The sequence below is a fragment of the Ictidomys tridecemlineatus genome, chromosome 2 (assembly GCF_052094955.1).
Source record: "Ictidomys tridecemlineatus isolate mIctTri1 chromosome 2, mIctTri1.hap1, whole genome shotgun sequence".
NCBI classification, from domain to species: Eukaryota; Metazoa; Chordata; class Mammalia; order Rodentia; family Sciuridae; genus Ictidomys; species Ictidomys tridecemlineatus.
In genome coordinates, this window is record NC_135478.1 from 50,487,402 (window position 1) to 50,501,116 (window position 13,715).

A 13,715-nucleotide genomic window follows, 5' to 3' on the forward strand; every position below is an offset into this window, starting at 1 on the left:
AAGGCTGATGTGAGAGGCAAATGGCTGAGAAGAAAGAGAGTGCTTCCCAAGCCTGAGGACCTCCAAATCACTACTGTGGTCCCCTGGTGGACGGCCATGTTCTACTACTGTTAAAACCAAAAAGGAGAGCTAACAATCAATTGTGAAGTAAGAGGTAGCTTTTTTTCTTTCGAATTTCCCTTTTCCTGCTACAAGTGCCTTACTGAGCAAGCCACGCCACCCTTGCTCTTTGCAAAGCAGAATCTAAAGCCTCTGAAACAAAACCCCTCAAGTGGCATCATGTTCAAGAGGCTAACTCAGTGGTGCGCCTTCATTAACAGAAACAACAGCTGCTTCGGGGGAAAAGACCATTACTGGGCTTATTGCTATTACGACCCAGCGTGAGACAAAAATGGTTTAGAACCCAGGCATCAGGCGGAACGGCGAGAGAATCACACACAGAGGCAAAGATGAAGAGAACGGCCTCTGTGCTTCCTGTGGCAGCCTGTCAAACCCTGCTTCAAAATGTGCAACTGTGTGAATTTCAAAATATGAAATGCTCCAACTGTAGTCTTCAGAATCGGACAGCTGAACGGTAAGAATGCTGCTGTGCTCCCCCGAGGGGCTGCCAACTTCAAGACTGGCTTCCGTAGGTCACGGTTATATAGTTATCATCGCTTACTATTGAAGAACCATAAAATAGTGAGGCTGGTAAATTTCTGTACTCTCAAACAAATCACGGAGTGTATGCTCCTCCACAATGAAGCTTCCCCAGTCCCAATCACAACACCCCAAATTAGTAGATTTAAAATAAGAACCGAGAATCAACCTCTTATTGAACTACCACCAAAGTTAATTTACACACAGGTGGGAGAGGTCTGAAAAACAGAGACATCTTTAGATAAGTGAACTTGGCCTGAATACACAATTTGGAAGCTTCATCATATATTGAGCATGTGCATGAGAGAGAGAGGGAGAGAGAGAAAGAGAGAGGGAAAAAGAGAGACACACACACATATTTCTTTTAACCATCGTATTCCACAAAGGGTTTGCAATGTCCCCATTAACTCATACTAAGGAAATTATGTAATCACATTGGAGACAAGACAATTAAGATATTCCAAACAACATAATCTGTTAATTTTAAAGAAAATAACACTTATGGGTTTTTTTTTAAATCAACTTAAGCTAAATAACAATGATGGTGACAGTAACTACATTTGGCAATTCATAGATAAGTGCTGTATATTGCTATAAGTTAAGAATGAACCATCACCATTTCCATCAAAGCTAATAAAATCATGAGGAGATTTTGGTCAGATAATTGGAAAGGTAGCAGAATACAACAATTACTAATTGGGCATTATGTAAAATTGTGGATGTGTAACCGACGTGATTCTGCAATCTGCATTTGGGGTAAAATTGGGAGTCATAACCCACTTCAATCTAATGTATGAAATATGATATGTCAAGAGCTTTGTAATGTTGTGAACAACCAATAAAAAAAAATTGGAATATCAAAAAGTTGTTGCTATTGGAGTCATGAGAGTCTATAGCTATGGCTCTCAGCCTAGTTAGACACAATGCTTATTTTTATCAAATGTGTTTTATTTTAATCAAGACATCATCCAAACGCCATAAATTCACCCTTTTAAAGGTTGCAATTCAGTGGGGTTTATTATACTCAGTGTTGTACAAGCACCACTAATTCCACAATATTTTCATTACCACCAAAAGAGACCTATACCCATTTGGACTCATCCCCAATTCACTCTTTCCCTTAGTCCCTGGAAGCCACTAATATACTTTCTGTCTCTATTTGAACCTGTTTGTATAGCAAATATTTTAACACCCCTTTCAGAATTCTGAAATAAAATGTTGAGATCATATAACCTATCTATTCATATAAATTTCAGTTATGCTCAATATATGTATATTACCAATCTGTGCATTCCACTGAATATGATTTGTGCATTCTTCCACGATTAGCTATACCCCTACACTCTCACTTTCAGTGGCTAAAGGAATTCCATCAGACAGATATTGCATAAAGAATCTCATCCAGTGTGACTGGAATACACATTTGAATACTGAGTTTTTGAAACTCTGGTAACCAGGTTTAAACATTTGTATTTTGTATTTCAAGAATAGATTTCACTAAGAAGCCACTGGTATTATATCCCATTTTAGGGTCTGCACATTTGAGATTCTATCATGGAGGGAGGCAGAAGTATTGATGCAAGCTGAATGTCCCCTCTGTCCCTATGAGAACATCATGTGTCTAAAGCAATACAGGAGTGACCAAGAATTTGGTGGCACATTTGGTGGCAGTTCCTTTGAGACATTAACTCCTCAAAGGCACTTCCCAGACATTCTATTTTAAAACTTCCACAGTATATGTGTTAAACATTAAAGTGATATACAAACTAAGATGAAAAAGGAACCATGTTCATTTGGTGTAGTTTGGTGCCAAACATTATGCTGCCTAGTCCCAGCCAGCCTTGGAGTCATAAAACCTTATACAAAGCATAACATTAGCATAGTAGTCTGATTTGCCTCTATTTTTAGCAAAAACAAGAAAAAGCAAAAATAGCCTTTTCTATATAGGACTTAGGCATAGGACTTAACTCCATAGAAATTTGCATTTGTATGAAAGTAGCTGAAACTCAGCTTCACAATCAGCCAGGAGTTTAGTCTTTTTACTATGGAGTCAGATACTATCCTAATAAATCCTCCTTTCCTCTCTAGCACACTTAAAGACCAATTTTTGAGCTCCACTGGTTTGAACTTTGGTATTTAAGTACCTAAGGAGGAAAGGAATAGGTGTGGGGGTGCAGAGAACAGTGTAAGCACTGCCAGCAGGGAAGGAAGCCACCTGGGGCCACCGCAACCTTGTTCTTCCGCTCAAGAACATGAAGAAAAGGCAGAGTGTGTGAAGAACTAAAAGCACGTCAGAGGTGCCCCGGGCTTACCGTGGAACACACGCAGTCCACTCGGAGCTGATGTGCTGTGTTTATGCAATCCCTGCCAGGAAACCATGGACTTCAGTTTCTGGTTTTGGACTCCTTGATTTAGTAGCTGTTTTAGCTTTTGCACAGTAATAATTTTACTACAAAAAGGTAAATGTCTTGTAAACTAATGGGAAACATACTGTTTGGCACAGTTTATAATGTCAGGATTTATGGCTTCAACACTGAGGGTCTCTCTGACCTCGAAGATAACATAATGAAATAGCAATGTGCTGCAAATGACTCGTTGTGATTTTTTATTAGTTCCCATAATTGCCCCTTATTAATTTGTATGCACATAATAAGCACTCACCTTCACAGTCTGTCCGGCTTCGGGGCCATCCTGGAAGAAGGGGAAGAAAAAAAAAAACAGCAGAGGTGAGAATAGATAGATGGTATCTCATGCTTATTCAGAAATATCACCCGTTAATAATTTAGATCCAATTTCATTGTGTGTTAATTTATAGCATTCTCATGGGGACCATTTGATTCCAATGTGTTGGACCAGACAGTTCTCCATTTCCGCCCGAGAGTGAGAAGTTATGTATAAAAATGACATAAATTATCCAGTAAGCCAACCCCCTTGCTACTTTTCATGCTCTTTGCTCTTGGCAATGGTTTTAATTGCATTAAAAGAAGGTTGAAAATGTTTGGGGAGGTGAAGTATCACACCTTTTGGTTATCTTTAAATCAGATGTGGTTTAATTAATGCCTGATTACTTTAAGTCTCTCCTCAGGAAATGTGCTGTAATCATAATCCATTAAGCAAGAATATGGGGTGTTTTGTGGGGTAGGAGTCCTTTCTGGCTATTCTGACCTTGGGGAAGAAAATGAGAGTGTTCATTGTAGCAGGATTCTTTTTCCCCATCCTGGTTCTCTCTCCCAGCTTCTGATGTCCAACAAAACTACTGTCTTGATTGAAAACCAGCAGACCTACCTGATCACCAGAGCACAGCACAAGAAACTCATTGTCTACAATGAGACTATACAAAATGGAACAACCATGGCTTGGCTAATTCTGTCTCCCTCTATGAACCTGATGATTGGTAGGAGAATTCCTGCCCTGATGTGACCAGAAGCATACCTGTGTCCATCAGTGCTTTCCAAACCCAGAGTCACAACATATTAGTGGGACATTAAGTCAATTTAATACATTGCAACAAATATGAAGAAATAAAGAGAGCACAGAGTGATAGGACAGAGACTTCTAGAATGCACAGAATGATAAGCACTGTTTCCAGAAACTCTTTTGTTTTTTGCGCCTATATAGCTGTATGTATGGGGAACAATATATGTAATCATGAAATAAATAAATAAATAAATAAATAAATAAATAAATAAATAAATATATCTACTGTGGGTTATAGTTAAAAAATAAGTTTGACAACACAGTATGAAAATGCTGTAAGGGATATATCATTTGTTATAGAATTCACTTTCTGTTGAACCATGTTAAATAAGCAGCGCTGGTATTTCCTATAATCATGAATTTTCCTCTGTTATTTCACTGAACACTTACAGATGTTTTCACCCATTTTACTTGGTCTTTCTGGAAACCAAGTTTACAACATAAGCTTGATAAACCCACCTTGAGCTGAAGTACCTTGCCCAAAGGTGACTTAAATGGTTTATCACACAACAGACACATACAGAGGCACAATATTTGGGGGGAACTTTAGATACTATCAGTTCAATCAAACAGCATTTTTTTCCCCTAAGAAGCAGAGGAACATTTTTAGTCAAAGGCTTTAATAGTTCTCTGTGAAAATCTATGGCAGAGAGCTAAGGAGGTAAACATGCAGTTTAACTAAAAGTCTGAGGACAGAGCTTCACATTTTAGAAGAATCAGATGCCTTCTAGAGGGCAGGTTCCAAAATATTAAATTTCAGAGTCACAAAGGACTTTCTGTATGCACTAATACATCAGCCCTCCCCTTATTTGATCTGAAGGGGGTCATGATACCTTACTACTGATTCACTCACCTCCCAGCTGTTAACTCATTTTGGACTTCCTCCTTCAAACCTGAGAAGTACTGATTCAACTTCTGCCTAAAGCTCTCCTGTGATTGGGGATCTCTTTGGGTATGGTGTGGGTGGGCCATACCCAATAGATCAATCTGTCATCAATCAGTGGAGCTTGCATTGAAGGTAGGAAAATATAAAAAACAAGCCCTATGAGGGCAAGGTTCAACCTAACTTGCTTATCACTGCTCCCTGGAAACTAGAACAGGGCTCAGGTCAGGCAGTGCTCACATTATTTACCATGGCAAGAAAATACCAGTTCCAATATAAGCTCTGGAATATCTTAATGTGCATTACATCCTTTGTCCATTACTCCCATCTGCTTTGCAAACAATGGTACAGGCACTGCCCCTAATAATATTCCACAGTCCATCTTGGGGCCAATGGACTATAGAGTTGCCCTGGATTAGTAATATAATTTTGTGTTATTATGTAAATGGAGAAAACCAGAGCTGTCTTCCTGGTGGGATGTCATGTTGGAGGTAGAAAGCCCAATACTAGCACTTAAAGAGGAAGAAAAAAGTCAATTTTGAGCAACCTGTATACTCACCTGCATGGAAAAAGTCAGAGAGGTCCCCTGGAAATGCTTTTCCACCACTGTCCCGACTCTCTGGGTCACTTGAAACAAATCGGCCACTTCATCAGGACGCAGATCTTGGAAGCGCTCCACTGGCCGCAGTGGGCACACGAGAACATCTGTAGCAAGGTCTGTTAAGGCACACCAGGCTTGCTTTGGGTGGTGTTCTTATGGAGCAGCTTATAGAGCAGCTTATACCCACAGTATTGCATCCCCCCTTGACCCAGGGCCAGAACATTCAAAGACTAAGGAATGAAGAAACAAATATTTACCAGCGACTGCACACCAAAGAGTGCAAAGAGAGCTTAAAAACATGGTTAGTTATACTTCAAAGGAGAAGCTGTGGTGCACAGAAGAAATTTCTTTTAAGAGAAGGCACATTAGGGTACAGAGTGATTCTTGTGCTTGCTGAGATAATTATACCAGGAGGCAAGATCTATTCTGGACTATTATCTCCTGACCCCTATTCTAAACCTCTGTCCTCTCCAGCAGCCAAAGGCACTATGTTGCAGAAATAAGTGGAATATCCAGGAGCTTTCTCTAGGTAGAACATCGTGATTAAAATTTTAATGTTAAGTTTTGTTTTAGAGAAATAACAGAAATACATAATGAACTTCTGAGGGGAACCGATTTTATTTTGAAAGGTGGGTAGACATTCTGAAAATGCACAATGAGCTTCATCTACAACTAACAGATGTCCCATATTATTAAGCCATTTATGATTTAATCAGACCAATGATTATTCAGAGTCTAAAAAGGCATTTGACTGTCATGTATATTTAAAAAGAACAAAATTTTTTAAAAAGTGAAACACTTCTATATAAAAAAAAAGTCCACAGGGCCTCCTAATCACTATAAAGTAACCACATTACAATGCTATTACAATGATTTGACTTAAGATTTCTTGACTTTATGATGGTATGAAAGTGTATCCATATAACCACCATTTCTCACTTTCGGTGTAGTTTTAAATACATTACATGAAATCAATACTTTCTTATAAAATAGGATTTATGATCTCATGAAAATAGAAGGGCGATTAGTAGAATGGGGAGAGGGAGGACAGAAGGGAAAGGGGAAGAAGTGGGGAGTGAGGTTGATCAGATTATGATATGTGCATGTATGACTATTTCAAAATGCATTCCAATTATATATGTCCAATTAAAAATAAATAAATACATAGAAGGAAGACCAATACAATAGAGGAAGAGGCTGGGGGAGGGAGGTGAGGAGGGTCAGAGGAAGTACTGGTATGTATTCATGAATACGTCAAACTGAACCCCACTATTATATATAACTATAATGCACTATTATGTATAACCATGATACACTTTTATTTTACTTAAGATCAAAACATTTTTATAAAAAGACATTTGAGGGTAAATCATAAAAAAAGTTGTCTGTTCATACAAAAGAAACCATCTTAATGCATTCTGTAAGCCAGACAAGGCAACATATTTACATTATTGATCTGAGTTACAACAAAAAGAATGTAAGTTTAATCACTTCTCAGTAGCAAACTAATATTCATTGTTACACTATCAATAACCTTTCAGTTCCTTTTTCTATGTTCCTTTTTCTATGGCATACATACATCCACAAATGTATATGCAAACATATGTATGTGTCTCTGTCTGTATATATGTACAGATGTTGCTCAATTTATGATGGGGTTACACCCCAATAAGTCCATTGTAAGCTAAAAATATCCAAAGCTGAAAATATCCTGTAATAAATGCAATTCATATACCTAACCTATTGAATGCCATAGTTGAGGCTAGCCTGTCTTAAATGCACTTAGAATGCATATTTGCCTACAGTAGGGCAAAATCACTCAACACAAAGTCTATTGTAAAAGAGAACACTGAATATTTCATGTCACTTATAGAATACTTGCTAAATGAAAAAAAAAACAGAGTGATTGTGTGGGTTGGCTTACACACTACTGTAAGCTGAAAAATTGTTAAGTCAAACCATTGTAAGAAGGGGTTGTCTGTGAGAACACACACATAATATATATTAATATTTGTTTAATTTCCAGATACCAGAAGGAGAAAAGAAACACTCCTGGACTTGTTTTCTGTTCCTTTCTTCTTTCCTTTTTTCCCTGTTGTTTTAAGAAAGCATGCTGCTGCCTGGAGCTAAGCAGGAACGGGGCCTCATAAAACCACAATCTTGCAATTGCTGGTCTCACCAGAATATCAAGAGCTTTAACCCATCACACTATTGGTAGAACTTGGGACCCAGGGGAAATGTACTCAGCTCAGCTGGGCAGGCCAGATTTCCATAAGGGGGAGTATCAGGGAGAGAAAGGAGGGGGAAACTGATTCTTTAGCTCATAATCAGGAAATTCAAATCAACAGTAAACTAGGAAAAGAGGCATTTGTTAAATCTGAGTTCATTTTTCAAGAGAAGAGAAGGGAGGCCTTCACCCACAGGGCATCTGATACTTAAAAAGATAATTATCCTTCTTTGGCAGGGTTGCTTTATTATCATGGGTCAATGAACCGTTTAGAAATGAAGAATTTCCTTTCATTTCCTTTTAGCAGATTGCTAGCCTCCACTCCCTCTCTGAGTTACTTTTTCTTTGTTAAAAGGGACTCAAAGCCATCTTCCTCCTCCCTGCTTTCCTTCACACCCTCTCTTAGTCCTTGACTGCACCAAACCACAGCCAGATGACAACCAGGCAAGCTTCCAACAATAGCCATAATTGCTGGGTTAGGCTCTGTCCCTGCACAGCAACCAGGTGGAGGAAGGGACAACATTTTACTTAAAACAATTGCTACTGTGAAAACTGGTGATTCTAATGTCAACTTAGTAATATCAGAAATAACCAAATTTTTTTTTCTTTAATGCCATACACACAAAAAAAACCTTTTTTATTTCTACTTGCCTGATGTGAAGACCTGGTTTGATATAAAGTTAGTGGCTCAAGATATTTTAAGAATTAAGTAAAAGTAGCTGAATTTGCCACATGCTTTGTCCTTGGTTTACCCATCCCAGAGTCATATCATATTCACATTTATTATTTTCATTGACTATTAATAGTAGTCCTTTGTGTCACAAAAAAATTCAACAGCCTCAATGCACTTTCATTTAGGTGAATACTCTGCGCCAACAATTTTGTACAACATTGTCCTGACACATATATTCCTTACAATCTAACCCTTTGTTAAGAGTCACCTTATTTGCATGTAATACACACTTTTATGTGCAAATGATAATTAGATGAAATAAAAAGAACTTCAGGGGTGTTTACTTGACATGTGTTACTGTTGGATGATCATCATCTTTGTTTGGTTGGTGCCCAGAGAATGGGCAAGTAGACAACTCAACATGGAAGTGACCATAACAGGTAGGCTCCTCAGGACTCGCCCACAGGGGTTACATTGGTCTAGAGTCACTCAGAGTCAGGCTCTGGAGCTCATGCAAGCATCTGAGCTGGCCAGCAGCAGACACAGTATCCAACACCCTCCCTGGGGCCCAATGAAGAGGAGTCTCAAAAAGCAAGGATCAACCATCTTCTCTCAGACGCTTTAAACCCAGAGCAGAAAAGAGCCTGTGCCTTTACCTCGCCTCAGGCCCCCTCCTGCCTGCTGCCCACCTGCCTCCCAAACCTCCCCATTATCCTGCTTTCCTTTGCACACTTTGCACCTGCCATGTCTGCCTTCTTTCTGTTCCTCAAACACACTAGGTTCCTTCCTAGTTTGGAATCCTTTGTTGGTGCTGATTTCTCTGTCCAGTATTCCATTCCTTTTTATTCAGATTCCAATTCCAATGACACTCCTCAGAGAAATAGTCTATGATCACAATTTAAATGACTCCCCAGTTACTCGCTCATGCAATCCTCTGATAACGCTTCCCAGAGCCATGCTGCTAGTTTGGGGTTGGCAATTACTTAGTCAAATGAGCCATCTCCACAAGAGGACATACTTTGTCTTTTTTTTTTTTCTTTTTAATTCTTTCCTCAGTGCCTAGAACACCAGACACACGTAGGAATACTTACTACTGGAAGAGTGAATAAATGATAAACCAAGTGCTCCTATCAGCCATCTCTGAATACTAAGACCCCAACAATACTGAGATATGAATTTTCCATCACACACAAAATTGGAATAATCTGCAATTTTTCTTTCTAATTTAAAGATGTTTATCCTTAATATGTGACCGGTTAGAACGAATGCTGGACATGAACTGAGAGATCTAAATTTATTTTTAATGTAAGCTAATCTCATATGAGCTTAAAGGAGGTGTAAATATAAATGCAAAATTCTTTCTTAAGATGCTTTTATAATGAAAAAGAAGTGACTTTGAGAAGTGTTTCTGTTCAGAGTCTCAGATAAACTATTTATGTAAATGTTGTCTTATACTGTGACTAAGGAATGTAGTTAGCTTGCTTATTTTATGTATTCATTTACTTATTTATTCATTTACTTTTGGTACTAGGGATTGAACCCAGGGCACATAACCACTGAGCCAAGTCCCCAGCCCTTTTTCATATTTTTATTTAGCAACAGGATCTCGCTCAGGACCTCACTAAGTTGCTGAGGCTGGCTATAAACTCCTCCTGCCTCCCTAGCCACTGGGATTACAGGTGTATGCCACCAGACAGACCCAGCACAACTTATTTATTTAATGAACATTGGGCATCAGGTGTATGTGGGCACCTTTAGGCTCTGAAAGTAATAAAGGAGACTAAGAGGTTGCTCCTTTCTTCTCAGTCCAGGAGATGTTTCTGTACAATGGGGAGCACACAGATATGCAGAGAAGGGTGCAGCAGAGCAGAGAGGAGCACCCCGTGCAGTGGAGACCTGCAGCCTCTAGAAAGCAAAGGGTAGCCACAGGGAAGCTCTGAGCGGAACAGATTACCCTGCAGGTAGCTGAAACTACAAACAGATCATGGAAGACTTACAGCAGGTCGGAGAACTTTTTCTGTGAAGGAAAAGATGGTAAATCTTTTGGGTTTCATGGGTTATATGCCTAAGTAGCCACAGTAGCAAATACAAAAACTAATAAGCGTGGTACATTCCAGTAAACCCTCATTCACAGAAAGAGGAAGCAGGCCAGTTAGTTCATAGGCCTCACAGTGCCATCAACTGGTTTGGAGGGATCACATTTGAAAGAGGTAATGAAAGGAAATTGGAAATATGAGGGAGCCTATTCTCTTATCCCAAGCTGAAGACTGTGATGCTATCTTAAAATGGCATCCTGAACCCAAAACATTATACTATCCTTGAAATTTTTAGTTTCTAAGAAAAAGACCCATGCCAGGCAGCCCATTTTAATGACCCTGTGGAGCACTTCTGATGCTTTTCAGAATTAATCATAACAACCAGAAAACATGCTGTGGTGTTGACATCACACAGATAAATCACGAGCATTTCTCTCCAACACAAATGCAAGAATTTCTGTCATCTCTAGTTGGAAAAACAAAACATATGATCTTCAAATGCATTAGAGCAAAGCAGTGTGCTACTCACAGATTCACCTAAGAATAAAAGTATTTCTCAACATATGTGCATAAACTTTTAGAAGAAAACAGTATTGCCTGAAGATGGTGGGTATCATTTGCTACATTTTGCTTCTAGAGAAACAACACAGAAAAAGCAAATTAATTTTGAAGAACAACAGACAGTTCTTGTAATTCTGCTGCCACTGTTTATATGCCAATTGTTTTAAGATAATATCACAGATGCAGTATAATTTAATTTGGAGACTCTTAAGCCTTGTTAATGGGTAAATCCTGTATTATACATAGGCTAGCAAGACACACATTAGGTTCTATTTGCATAAGGTTAATGCCTCTATTAAGATTTCTTAGCTGAAATGCACATAATCATCAAAGAACCAAACTAAACTGAATTTCGTATATGTTCATACATGTTTATCTGGTATTCATATATAAAGAGGTAACCAAGATGAGATCTGGTCTCTTTCAATGTTCTGAAGCAAGGATTTCCATTTAGCAGATACATTTTTAAAGGAAAAGAAGAGTGGTAGTTACAATTTAGTTCTGTCCATTGAAAAAAATTCTTATTGCAGAGGAAAAACAAAGAAGACCTCTTAAGAGCAAATGAGATTTAAACTGAATTTTACAAATGAGAGAGTAATTCAACCAGTGAGCTGGGCATCAGCCTCCTCATCCATTCAACCCACAACTTGAGCCTCTTCTCAGTCCAGGGTTTGTGCTAGGGACTTAGGAAGCCAAGATGAATAGGATAGAGCAGTTGACCTTGAAGAGTTCACACTCTAATGTCCCAAACTGTCATGCAGTGCAAACAGATCATTACAGTACAGACAGGAGTGCTACAGATAGAAATCAGTTTAGAAAACTGTGGGAGCACAGAGGAGGCCGGATCTAACTCAATCTTAGGGTATTAGATAAACTTCTTTGTCTCATTTTGTATTTCAGTTTTCTAAAGTAGGAACAATTTCTCCAAATTTGGACCAAAGCCCATCCTTAAAAATGGTCTTGCTACTTAAGAATGGTCTCAAACCAAGTTGCTGGACAGTTATCCCATAGCTGAAATCACTGTTTCATTTATACATGTGCATTTATTTCCTGAATCTTCACAACAAACCCATAAAATATTATTATAATCCTCACTATGCAGATGAGACAATGACAGCATAAAGTAAGAAACTTGCCAGAGTAGAACACCCAAAGTGAGATTAAAACCAGAACTCATCTCAAGTCTGATTCGAAGGCCTACAATGTGAATGACAGTGATGGCACACTTTTTATAGCTTTCATGCCTGAGTCTTTGCCTTGACTCTTATTAAAAGTATGCCTTGTGTTCCCAGATCCTTCTGTTCATAGAAGAGACCAGAGGATTTGTGAAATATGAAGATGCAGAGGAAAACCACTAAAGGTTTCAGGAATACCTTGCCTTGGATAAAGAAAGCAGGTGATATTTACCTTCCCTCAGTGCACTGAGGCCTCAGGCAGGGCAGCAAGCATGCCCTCATCCTTGCAGGGGACCACACGAATAAGAAAAACCTCATGCACCAGGGGTTGAGTTGGAGACAGTAAGGAGGGACGCAGACTCCACATTTTGACCCTTTCCCTCCTTGACATTGGGTTTCTTCAAGGTAACTTTGGCTCTTAGTTGCCAGACTCCTGAGGAGGATTAGATACTGTAGTCAAGGCCAGCGGATCAGGTTATAAGACACAGTGAACCCCTTTGCATCTTGGACAGTCTAGTGATTGAGAATCATTGACTTTCTCACATCATCATTTACATCACCAGAGACTGACCATAAAGATCACTCCCATCCTACACATCTCTGATCCTCTTCTTACCAAGAGTAGCTGCCCATTTTCCCTCCCCTTGAAGCTGGGCTGGCTCTGAAATTTCCATGGAGAAAGAGCCACTGTTTGGTTCTCTAGTTAAAACTTAAGAGATCTTGCAATTTGTGATTTTTGCCTTCTTGGAACTCTGAGACCTACACACTATGAGAAAGCCTAGCTAGCCTACTGGCAAGTAAGACACAACATGGATAAAAACAGAGTATCTGAGCTGATGCCCAGCACCCAGATCCCTTGGGCCCAGACAGCCATTGACTGACTTCAAATTCCTGTCTATATTGTCGATTACTGCATGAAACACTGCCCCCATACAGATCAAAACAACACTGCAGTGTTCAGCTATCATGAGTCTGTGCATGGTTTTTGCTGTGGGTCTTACCTGGGCTCATTTATGAAACTTTTTTCAGCTGGAAGGCAGGCTGAATCCACAGGGCCCTTCACTGTACCTGCTGTTTCATCTCAGATAGATGGAGAATCTCTAGAATTTTCCACTATTGGTCAAAGAAAATCACAAGCCAACCCAGGTTTAAGGTAGGGAAATTAATTCCATCTCCTAATGGGAGCAGAAAAATCACATTAAAAAGGAGTATGGACAGAGTAGGCATTTTGCATGGGGGTCATTATGATAATGATCTACCACGGTTGGTAACTCTGAAAAAAGTTTCTGGGCACTTTGTAAAAATGAACAGGTGCCCAGGGCGTCTTAACTGTCCTATTAAGTATATGAAGCCACGACAATTTAGAGTTGAGATGAATCTTGAACATTATCTACTCCACTATTATCATTATTTGATGAAAATAATAGGATTAGAAATGTTAAT

General features: G+C 39.1%; 1 protein-coding gene across 18 annotated transcripts in view; it reads right to left on the bottom strand.

Moving 5' to 3' along the window:
- Fhit (fragile histidine triad diadenosine triphosphatase) overlaps positions 1-13,715 on the bottom strand; it is a 1,362,797-nt gene that overhangs the window by 235,311 nt on the left and 1,113,771 nt on the right. For all 18 annotated transcript variants that reach the window (XM_078038558.1, XM_078038544.1, XM_078038546.1 and 15 more), the window contains 2 exons: positions 5,559-5,704; positions 3,301-3,330 (listed from right to left, as the gene is read on the bottom strand). In XM_078038558.1, the coding sequence (XP_077894684.1) occupies positions 3,301-3,330; positions 5,559-5,704 (176 nt within the window). The remainder of the gene's footprint in view (positions 1-3,300; positions 3,331-5,558; positions 5,705-13,715) is intronic.